The 12,030-nt window shown below is 45.1% G+C and overlaps 1 protein-coding gene across 2 annotated transcripts in view; it reads right to left on the minus strand.

Moving 5' to 3' along the window:
• LOC106565096 (phosphatidylinositol 4-phosphate 3-kinase C2 domain-containing subunit beta-like) overlaps positions 1-12,030 on the minus strand; it is a 73,824-nt gene that overhangs the window by 44,713 nt on the left and 17,081 nt on the right. For both annotated transcript variants that reach the window (XR_006758021.2, XM_014131802.3), the window contains exons 2-10: positions 8,262-9,204; positions 7,870-7,970; positions 7,286-7,446; positions 6,316-6,436; positions 3,755-3,866; positions 3,542-3,621; positions 2,938-3,001; positions 2,536-2,682; positions 2,289-2,322 (exon numbers count right to left, since the gene is read on the minus strand). Coding sequence is in view for 1 of the 2 variants with exons in the window: in XM_014131802.3 (XP_013987277.1) it covers positions 2,289-2,322; positions 2,536-2,682; positions 2,938-3,001; positions 3,542-3,621; positions 3,755-3,866; positions 6,316-6,436; positions 7,286-7,446; positions 7,870-7,970; positions 8,262-9,110 (1,669 nt within the window). In the remaining variant the exon portion in view is untranslated. The remainder of the gene's footprint in view (positions 1-2,288; positions 2,323-2,535; positions 2,683-2,937; positions 3,002-3,541; positions 3,622-3,754; positions 3,867-6,315; positions 6,437-7,285; positions 7,447-7,869; positions 7,971-8,261; positions 9,205-12,030) is intronic.

Consider the following 12,030-nt stretch of genomic DNA (forward strand, 5'->3'; position numbering starts at 1 on the left):
GTGGAAGAAGGTGCTCTGGTCAGATGAAACCAAAATTGAACTTTTTGGCAACAATGCAAAACGTTATGTTTGGCGTAAAAGCAACACAGCTCATCACCCTGAACCGACCATCCCCACTGTCAAACATGGTGGTGACAGCATCATGGTTTGGGCCTGCTTTTCTTCAGCAGGGGCAGGGAAGATGGTTAAAATTGATGGGAAGATGGATGGAGCCAAATACAGGACCATTCTGGAAGAAAACCTGATGGAGTCTGCAAAAGACCTGAGACTGGGACGGAGATTTGTCTTCCAACAAGACAATGATCCAAAACATAAAGCAAAATCTACAATGGAATGGTTCACAAATAAACATATCCAGGTGTTAGAATGGCCAAGTCAAAGTCCAGATGAGAATCTGTGGAAAGAACTGAAAACTGCTGTTCACAAACACTCTCCATCCAATCTCACTGAGCTCGAGCTGTTTTGCAAGGAGGAATGGGCAAAAATTTCAGTCTCTCGATGTGCAAAACTGAAAGAGACATACCCCAAGCGACTTACAGCTGTAATCGCAGCAAAAGGTGGCGCTACAAAGTATTAACTTAAGGGGGCTGAATAATTTTGCACGCCCAATTTTTCTGTTTTTTATTTGTTAAAAAAGTTTGAAATATCCAATAAATTTCGTTCCACTTCATGATTGTCCCACTTGTTGTTGATTCTTCACAAAAAAATACAGTTTTATATCTTTATGTTTGAAGCCTGAAATGTGGCAAAAGGTCGAAAAGTTCAAGGGGGCCGAATACTTTCGCAAGGCACTGTAAATATGAACTTTATCAAGCAAAACATACATGTATTGTGTAACATGAAGTCCTATGAGTGCAAGCTGATGAAGATCATCAAAGGTTAGTGATTCATTTTAGCTGTATTTCTGGTTTTTGTGATGCCTCTCCTTGCTTGGAAAATGGCTGTGTGGTTTTTCTTGTCTAGGTGCTGTCCTAACATAATCTAATGCAATGCTTTCGCATTAACGAAAAGATTATCTTTAAAATGGTGTATAATACTTGTATGTGTGAGAAATTTGAATTATGAGATTTTTGTTGTTTTGAATTTGGCGCCCTGCTATTTCACTGGCTGTTGGTGAGGTGGGACGCTACCGTCCCATATGTCCTAGAGAGGTTAAGGACAACAAAGTCAAGGTATTGGAGTGGCCATCACAAAGCCCTGACCTCAATCCTATAGAACATTTGTGGGCAGAACTGAAAAAGTGTGTGCGAGCAAGGAGGCTTATATACCTGACTCAGTTACACCAGCTCTGTCAGGAGGAATGGGCCAAAATTCACCCAACTTATTGTGGGAAGCTTGTGGAAGGCTACCTGAAACATTTGATCCAAGTTAAACAATTTAAAGGCAATGCTACCAAATAATAATTGAGTGTATGTAAACTTCTGACCCACTGGGAATGTGATGAAAGAAATAAAAGCTGAAATAAATAATTCTCTCTACTATTATTCTGACATTTCACATTCTTAAAATAAACTGGTCATCTTAACTGACCTAAAACAGGGAATTTTTACTAGGATTAAATGTCAGGAATTGTGAAAAACTGAGTTTAAATGTATTTGGTTAAGGTGTATGTAAACTTCAACTGTATATTAAACCAGGCAAGTGAGTTAAGATCAAATTCTTATTTACAATGACAGCCTAGGAACAGTGGGTTAACTGCCATGTTCAGGGGCAGAACGACAGATTTTTACCTTGTCAGCTCGGGGATTTGATCTAGCAACCTTTGGTTGCTGGCCCAACACTCTAACCACTAGGCTACCTGCTGCACCCATTCAAGTCAAAGAATCGATATCAGCATTTTTCGAGCATCATGAGAAATGCTAATATCGGTCCCATGACTTAAAACATTAGCATGCGCAAACAGTGCCAAGGAAACTAAACCGAAGCATGGATTGCAGTCATACATTGTCCATAAACTGCTTACACAGTAAGGAAACCAATGTGTCATTTTATAATTTGGGTGAACTATCCCTTTAATTCTGTCACACTACTGTACAGACCTGTCTATCATTCCATGACCCTATAACCCGGCGATCCTCCTCTCCATCTGTCATCTTTCTCCCATCTACAGTATCATTTCATCTCCTTCTTTCCTCCCTGTCCTTACTTCCTCTTCTCTTTCCCATCCTCTCTCTGTCTTCTTTCTCCTTCCTCTTCCCCTCCGTCTGTCCTGTCTATCATCCCCTACACTACAGTATCTGTCTGTGTGTTATTCTGTGTTGTAGCACAGTAAGACATGAGGAACCTACCTCTGTTCTCTTTGATGGCCAGCAGTGACGGATCCTGTGAAGAGACACACACAGTTACAGAACGCATTCAACAAATTGACTAACCTTGGTTCTGGAGTTACAGGAGTACAGAATACTGTATGGGTAATGAATTTATGCCTGATCTAAGCTCAGTTTTGTTTTTTAACTCTCTGTGTCTAAAAGGTTAAATTAGAGCTGTGTCTAAAGGTGATTTCTATCTGAAATGTGGCAGTGTGTGTGTGTTTACCTTCTGGACTCTAGGCTGCAGACGACAGGGGCATGCTGGGAGCTGGTTGAGGGCGGAAGTGATGTCAGGCGTTTCTACGGCAGCCAGCGAGCTGCAGAGAGCCTTCACTGATTGGACCAACCGTTCCACATGCAACACAAGCTCCACCTTCAGAGGGGAGAGGGAGAACGGAGCGATTTTAACCTCACACATACATTTTCAAAATAAAAGAGCCAAACATGTTTGCTTTCGTTTGTGTGTGTGTGTGTGTGTGTGTGTGTGTGTGTGTGTGTGTGTGTGTGTGTGTGTGTGTGTGTGTGTGTGTGTGTGTGTGTGACAGTGTGTGTGTGTGTACGTGCATGTGCATTTGTGTGTGTGTCTGCATGCGTATGCGTGTTTGTGTGCGCGTGTGTAGTAGGTTACCTCTGATAGTAGAAAGGACTCAGCCTCGTTGTGAAAGGTATCCAGGAGCAAAGTCAAAGCCTCTCTGTTCAAACACAAGTCAATATCAACAACACTAACCAGGTTTCTATCCAACCTTTGTATGAGAGGAAAGTCCATGTCAGAATTTGGAAACCTTCAAATTTATCTGTAAACTTTCCAAATGTCGACAAAACAAAATACGCTAGACGAGGTGGGATCTTTTTGAGTCGGTAAAACATTTATTATGCAACAAATGGCGGTGGAAACCCCTTTTCGGCAAATATTGATAAAATAACCATCACATCGACGAATGCTTGGAGTCACACTATGACATGTGTGGTCCTCCCATGAAAAGTTGTTTTGATGTGCATTGCATCATTACGCACAGCCTTTAATCCGCAACAAGTCAATTTGATGGAAACACATTTCTGGTGGGAAAATGCGCATATTGTTTTTATGCGAATTTTAGAATATTCGCATGAAAATCTGTCACCAATTGGATGGAAACTAGCTACCATCAAGGGTATGAAAGTCCCAGCTTAAGGCCTTTAACTGCTTTCTAATGTAATTCGTGGTGTGAGAGATCTAGGCCCCTCCCCCTCACCTAGTAACGGTCTGTCTGATTGGACGTTCCTGCAGCAGAATGCCGTGGTTCATCGTAGAGGGCGTGTCATCATCATCCTCCTGTCAATCACAACATAACGACACGATGAGTGTGTGCGTACGATTGTCTGTGTGTGTGTGTGTGTGTCGTGTGCATGCGTGTTGTGTGCCGTGTGTGTGTGTGTGTTGTGTGTGTGGGCATGGGTGTGCACACCGTGCGGCCCAGTTCTGTGTTGACAGAGCCTCTCTTGGTGAGGAAGAGACGGATGTCCCAGTCAAACTTCAGACACAGCTGGATATACTCCAACTCTGCCAACGTCTGGGAACTGAGAGGAGAGAGAGAGAGAGATAGCATAAACCCTGCTACTGTCAAAGATGATGGATGAATTAAGGTAGTTCACTCAGGCCATTTACCAATTAAAAAAATTAAATAATCGCAGTTCCTGTCTACTTAAGGGGGTGGCTCTCCCATAGATACCGATGCGAAAGCTGCTGGGTCCAGTCTAATTAGTTCATTTCCATTGAAACAGAAAGAAAGGAAGGCGTGGGCTGTCTCGTTTCCTCTTCCGTCTCTGCTACTGTCAAGCCCTGGGATTGACAAAGCTGTGTAACAAAACATGACCTCAGCACACAGAGGAAGTCCTAACCTATTTTACCAGCTGCAGGTTATCAGGGGAAAACCCACTTCCTGCTGCTGCTCAGCCATGTCCACACAAAAATAAAAAAATTAAAACAAATGGAAAGACAGACATACACACATATGTGCAGCTGCTCTGAGCTGGAGATAAAACACACATGTGCACAGACTCACAAAACATGGTGCCACACACACACACACACACACACACACACACACACACACACACACACACACACACACACACACACACACACACACACACACACACACACACACACACATATGCTCAGATTCACTGGACCGGAATGGAGCTTACTGTAAAACCCATTTAAACACTAGCTGGCTGTTTCTCTCTAGAGGAAGACTTTAGAGAAGAGTGGGAGGGAGTGTGTGTGTGTGTGTCAGGGTGCATGTGGTTCGGGGATGAAAGGTCATGTTGGCCCACAACTGTGTGTGTGTGTGTGTGTGTGTGTGTGTGTGTATAGAATAGTCAGTTTTTACTGGGGAAATCCCCTGAGGTTTAGGTCGGCCCTCAGACATCAGCAGAGCTTGTTAAAAAACGGCCATAATTGAGGCCTTCAGTTATATGAGTGTGTATATCTGAACCACAAACCACACACACACTCCAGCTCTCTCTCAGTTTACCCCCAACTCACTGCCCTTTCTCGATAAAGCCTAAACGCATTCTTATAGCCTGGGCCACACACACACACACACACACACACACACACACACACACACACACACACACACACACACACACACACACACACACACACACACACACACACACACACACACAAACACACACACACACACACGTTTTACTATCCTTGTGGGGACCAAACAATTGATTCACATTCAAAATCATATTTTCTCTAACTCCTAACCATTAACCCTAACCTTAAATCCTAACCTTAAATACTAACCCCAACCCTAAACCTAACCCCTAATTGTAACCCTAACCCTAAACCTAACCCCTAAGCCTAAAATAGCCTTTTTCCTTGTGGGGACCGGCAAAATGTCCCCACAATTTTCCTTTGTTTTACTAACCTTGTGAGGACGTCTGGTCCCCACAAGGATAGTAAAACTAAAAACACACACACATACAAAAACACAAGGTTGAGACATGCATACAGTACACACACAAACACATATGGCTGAGAGTATGAGTGTATAGCCAAGGTCTATGCGATTTTTCCAAGGCAAGGCTCTCCTCAGTTTATCTGAGGGGAATTGCTCTGGCTCTCAGTCTTATAGAACAGCTGTTTGTGTATTCACATGCATGTGTATGTGTGTGTGTGTGTGTGTGTGTGTGTGTGTGTGTGTGTGTGTGTGTGTGTGTGTGTGTGTGTGTGTGTGTGTGTGTGTGTGTGTGTGTGTGTGTACATGTGCTCTCTACCTCCCAGTCCCACCCTCTGGGCCCAACTAACATGGCTGGTGATGTGTTATGATTAGTTGGCTCTCTTCTACTCATTCCACCCTGTGCTTGGCCTGTTCCATGGAGGAGTGGGGGACAGGGGGGCACCATCGCTGCCGCAGCCCAGCCAGGGTGAGCTCTACTGGGCAGAGAGTGGGCAGACTGCCCCCTGGCACCCATCCACAATGGGGTGGGCGTGGAGCCCGGAAAGAGAGGGGGATGGGCAGGGAAGAAGGGAAAGAGAGGGAAGGCGTGGGAGGAGAGAAAGAGGGGAAGCAGCATAGTGTAATGGTGCCAATGGAGTGTGGACTGACAGGGCATGTGTATGTGTGGAGCTCATTCAGCAGTGAAGGAAATTAAAGGGATACGTCGGGATATTGGCAATGAGGCCCTTTATCTACTTCCCCACAGACAGATGAACTCGTGGACACCACTTCTACGTCTCTGTGTCCAGTATGAAGGAAGTTAGAGGTAGTTTCATGGAGCCAATGCTAATAAAATTGGTATCCACAACTTCATCAGACTCTGGGGAAGTTGATAAATGGGCCTCATTGCCAAAATCCCGAAGTATCCCTTTAAAAACACTCAAAAGCCAAATCCCAGCCGCCTCTTCCAGTATTCACACATATTGCCGACAGATGGGCGAGAGGAGTGGAGATACAGAGAGAGGGAGAAGAAGTTGAGGAGAGAAAGGGACGAGAGAAGTGCTCCTTACTTCTCTAGGAACTCAGCTTGACCGCAGACTTTGAGCAGGTAGTGGTCGACATCGATGTGGTCCAGGTCTTCATTAGCATAACACAACGTCTGGTAGATCAACAAGTCTACCGTAGATGACCCTTAGAGAGAGATGTGGGGAACAAAACGTAAATTACAGTACATGACAGTAGCAAAAACAGAGGAAGATAGAGAGAGAGAGGGTAGATGGAAGAGTAAAGCAATAAAGAGACGGGGAGAGAGAGAGAGAGAAGTGGATGTGTGGGTGTGTGTGGGTGGGTGTGTGGGTTCTTTGATTCAACCTCTCTGGACTGAGTCAGACCCAACTATTCTATTGACAGGAAGAGTCACAGGGACAGATGTACTGGAAGAAATGATTCAGACTGACTGACTGCTGTGTTGTTGATTGCTGTAGTTTATCTCAAATTATCTTACAGAATGAATAAGAGGGAAACAACCACTCTGACTCTGTTTACTTGGCCAGTTCGATCTCTCTGAGTGAGAGCAAACATACTCTCTTCCGCCATCATGAGTCATGAGCTGACCTTACTGTACCCACAGCACATAGTCTCACACACACTAAGGGAGACAGGGTGAAGTAGAGAGAGAAACAGAGAGAGATAAAGATGGGCAGAAAGAGAGGAGACCTTCATAGCATGAACAGTGATGTTTCCAAAGCGGTCTCTCCTTCCCCTTCCCTTAAATCTCCCCCTCTTTCTCCCAGACCGAAGAATGAGGCCAGATTAGACAGTTGGTTGGCTGGGATCCGGTCAGTGTAATTCCATTAAGGGAACTCCAACCACATGCTTTCCCTTATCCCCGATCATGGCCAAAACATTCACATTGGAAAACCACAGTGGCCTGGACAGGACTGAGTGAAGCAGACATGACATTCACTGAGGATGTGTGTATGAAAATAGGGGTGAGTGATCTCTGTGCTGATGAAGTGAGAGAGAGTATGTGCATCTTACCATCACAGGTGAAGGTGAGTGGTTCTCTGACGTGGTCGCTGATGACCGTAACTTTGACGCTGACCCCTAACCCCTGTTGCAACTCTTCAGGCCCCACTGAAGGCGACCACACAAACCCAGAGTTCTTAGAGCGGTCGCTGCTTGGATACGCCGACCGCAACCTGAAAACAACACAACCACCACACAGGGATGGTTATTAAAAAGCAATAAATAGCTGACTGTGAATTAACCAGAACAGAACCACAACACACAGTTATGGTTATAACTGCTTATAGTCAGCCTGACCACAATACAACCACAACAAAACCACAGCACAGGAATGGTTCTAAACAGCCTGACTGAGGGCGAGAGGGTCAATTTGGGTCCAATCACAAATCAACCCCTAAACCCTACGCCCAATGCACTTGTAGATATTTGAGAGGATCTGACAGGTGTGAACAATATGGTAATAGCTCCATCTTGCCCTCTGTAGGCTAGGTGGAAGTTTCACCATATGGTTCATACCAATCAAATCCTCTCAGATCTCCACAAGTGCATAGGGCGTTTGGCTTGGGGGTTGATTTGGGTTTGGGCCGTACACTTACACGTCGAGCATGTGACAGAAGGCGGCCACCTCCTCATCTCTTTCCTCTGACACCTGGAAGAGCTCATAGCCAAAACCATTAAGCCTGGGGCCCAGAGACACCTGCCAATCACACACAGACACAGGAACGATCAGTCACAGAACTGACTGTAACAGAGCATTCAGAGTCACGGAACAGAACACAGCTGGACTGGACTGCGTTGGAATAGACTGACTTGACCGGAGTAAGCTGGAGACAAGCCTAGACCTTTCAAGGATCATTTATTTGTGTCTAGGTTTGACTATGGAAACACGGAGTGAGGGTGTGAGGTAACACTAGATGTGAATTAATGCTATGTCATGCAAAGTGACGTAATGAATCTGTCGTGAGCCTGTCATAGGGGGAGTAGTTACCGGGTCGGCCGACACTCTGCGCTGGTTCTTGTTGCTCTTTTGGATAGGTACGTAAGTGCGGGGGGGCACCTGAGGGGGGAGAGTCTTACTCCGAGCCACCGGCTTCCCTGATTGATCCCCGTTGGCCCGCCTACCCCTTGGCGCCAGCCAATCCCCATTGAGCTTGGAGAGGGCGTCGTTGAGGCTCTCGTAGTTGAGCATCTCCCCTGATGACAGTTTGGGCTGGTCTACCTCAGGGGTGAACAGGTTGACATCCCGGGGCGCCACAGTGCGTCGGGGAGGCAGGAAGGGCTCAGTGGAGGGGGGTAGAGGGGTCCTTGGGGGTACAGCAGGAGGAGGGTCATCCGGAGGAGGGGGGAAGCCTTTAAGCAGAGTCAGAGGAGAACCATAGCTAGACCCTGAGTGCCCATAGCTGGAGTTCAGGTAGTCCCCCTTCCCTGAACTCTCCAGGATATAGAGGGGCTCTTTGCTGTAGCTTCCCAGAGGAGGAGTGGCCCTGGATGGGGAGGGCCGTGGGGAGTGGGACCCCCCAGGCTGGAGGTGGTTGAGGAATGGGTCCGAACCAGACAGCCCTCTTAGCAAACTCTCTCCTGGAGGAAGAGGGCTGGGGCAGGGTGGGAGGGGGCGATCGATCTGGCTCTGGCCCTCCCTAGGGGGTAGCGTAGGTAACTTCCCAATCCCCTGGCTGCTGGTCCCCTGGCTGTCCCCCCCCTTGTCCTGTTTAAGTCTTGACAGGGCATCATACTCCATCTGTAGAGCTTCAGCCATTACCAACTCTCTCTGGCTAAGGCCCAGGGAATCCAGTCCCCACGGGCCTTCACCGTCCTTCTGAGTCTGTGCTGCCGACATGGTCCTACAAGGGAAGCTACCACCAACAGAAGAGGAGGAGAGGGACACTGGTGCTAGGGCTTCCAGAGAAGAGACATGGGCCTCAGAATACGCTCTGTGGAGCGAGAGAGAGAGAGGTAATCAGAAAGAGTCAAAAAAAGAGGAAGTAAAGTCAAAGTGAGACAGAGGGATGCATTTCGGTTCTGACATTCAGACCACAGATGCCAAGTGCTCTCAGTTTCAGGTGTATTCTACAAAAGCACAGCTGATTCTTGGGCTGGGAATAGCCAGTGACCTCACAATACGATATGTATTGTGATTCTTACGATTCTATATGTATTGGGATTCGATACTATGATTTTATTGTAATTTGATGTTCCAAACATATTGCTCACTATACACTAAGTGTACAAAACATTATGAACACCTGCTCTTTCCATGACAGACTGACCAGGTGAATCCAGGTGAAAGCTATGATCCCTTATTGATGTCACTTGTTAAATCCACTTCAAAATCAGTGTAGATGAAGGGGAGGAGACAGGTTAAAGAAGGATTTAAGCTTTGAGACAATTGAGACATTCAGAGGGTGAATGGACAAGACAAAATATTGAAGGGCCTTTGACCGGGGTATGGTAGTAGGTGCCAGGCACACCGGTTTGAGTGTGTCAAGAACTGGAATGCTGCTGGGTTTTTCATGCTCAACAGTTTCCCGTGTGTATCAAGAATGGTCCACCACCAAAAGGACATCCAGCCAACTTGACACAACTGTGGGAAGCATTGGAGTCAACATGTGCCAGCATCCCTGTGGAACACTTTCGACACCTTATAGAGTCCACGACAAATTGAGCCGGTTCTGTTTTGTACACTTGCAATTTGATGAATGGAAAGAGACATCTGTTACAAAACACCTACGTGTATTGTAATGACATTCTGCCATTGTCATTAGGCCTACATTTGTAGCCTGAATTGATGCGTCCAAGCGTGCCTTGGTTTCGGCCACTCATCTCCGCGAGCATCTCAGCCACACATCCCCGCCTTGATAAAACGTAAGTGTTCTCCTCAAACCACAATGCAATTTGGAGCGAATACCACCCGGTTTCCAGTCAATTGCAAAATGTTAATGTGGCTGACATGCAGTAATGTTAAATAATAGTGTAACAACCTATAGTTTCTTGGGCATGTTGTACTAATTGTGATAGGCTCGCGTTTTACCGGTACGGCGTACCCCCAGTATTTATTTTGCCGGGACGCCGTACCGGAATGGCTTACTTTCACCCCTGTTATGATCAGTCATGGAAATAAAAGTGTTGAAAACAAGTTGGCTCACTACTTAAAAAGAAGTTGGTGAACAAGCTATAGGATGAAAAATATCGGCATTTTGGTGTAGGTAGAGCCGACTAGGGCTAGCTAACGCTACTTAGCAAAACATGTTTTTTTATTACAAATCGATATTTGGGAGTCAAAGTTTCTATATAATATCGTCCAAAATAATATTGCGATATACAGGGACCAATCAAATCCGCGATGCGTAGAACGTGGCTGGAATCACGCAATCCAGACATTGAAACGGAATTCGGCAATATTCAAAAATGTATTGAATTTATTAGAAAAGGTGTTAATTATGATAAGGCATGAACAATATGCATTAGTGATTTGTATTTTCCTTCAACTTTCTGAAGAGGCATCGGCGCGGGAGTGCCTCTGTCTGCATGTGCATGTTTGTCTACCACTTTGTGTAGCCGTTAGCGATGATGCTAATGACCACTGTCTTCTGCTAGATGGAAAGGCCTCCCCAAAAACCTTCTCAATTAAATGTTAATAACAAAGTAGAGTACGTCAAGCTGGCAGAATGATATGATTATTTGCATCAATCCAGCGGTGATTTGTTTAAGTCACTTCATTGTAAATAAGAATAGAATGTGTCTAAAGACACTTCTACATTAATGTGAATGCTACCATGATTACGGATAATCCTGAATGAATCGTGACAATGATGAGTGAGAAAGTTAGACGCACAAATATTGTACCCCAAAAAATGCTAACCTCCCCTATTATTGTAATGGTGAGAGGTTAGCATGTCTTTGGGGTACAATATTTGTATGTCTAACTTTCTCACTCCAAAATGACACATTATTTATGATACATTTTCTACAAAATAATCTGAAACACAATCAAAACAAACAGCAAATGCATCCAACAAATTTGTAGAGTCACAAGCTTGATGTAGTTATTGCGTGCTATGAATATGGGACCAAACTTTTTACTACTTTAATACACAAGTGAATTTGTCCTAATACTTTTGGTCCCCTACAATGGGGCGACTATTTGTTTGTCTCTTGATGGTGTGCACTTGAATTAAGATGGTATTTACACACCCCCCAAAAAATGCATAGATTTTTCCCAGACCTCAAAAGTGGTCTCCTGTTGTGGTTTAAGCATTGTTGTGGACTTAAAACATCCAATTAAAAAAGTGTGATAAAAAGAAAAAGAAAAACTGGGAAAAATCTGAAACCTGGAGAAAAACGGTGAAAACGGAATTTGGGAAAAAATGAAACGGCCCTAGATATGTAACTGTATCACTGTTTCCCCCATAACTAGCTGATTCCCCCCTTTTCCTCACTTTTTCGTTATTTGGAGGACTGCATAAACTGCTTATTAACCACTATTTATAGAACAAAAGGTCTTATACAGGACAAGTCGCATGTAACAATTGACACATGGTTAACAAACTGTGAATAGGTACTAATGTTTAGTGAAACAGACGTGGCTGGTTCAGACAGGAGACTGCAGCTCAGCAGTATCACAGACCAGATTCCTGACCTCCCATGGACATGTTTAACCCACGGGCATGTTTAACCCATAATATGGCCTCACACACACACACACGCACACGCACACATACACACACAGCATGCATGCAAGCGCACATGTCCCACAGCAC

This window comes from Salmo salar, chromosome 12, assembly GCF_965601325.2.
Source record: "Salmo salar chromosome 12, fSalSal1, whole genome shotgun sequence".
Taxonomy (NCBI): Eukaryota; Metazoa; Chordata; class Actinopteri; order Salmoniformes; family Salmonidae; genus Salmo; species Salmo salar.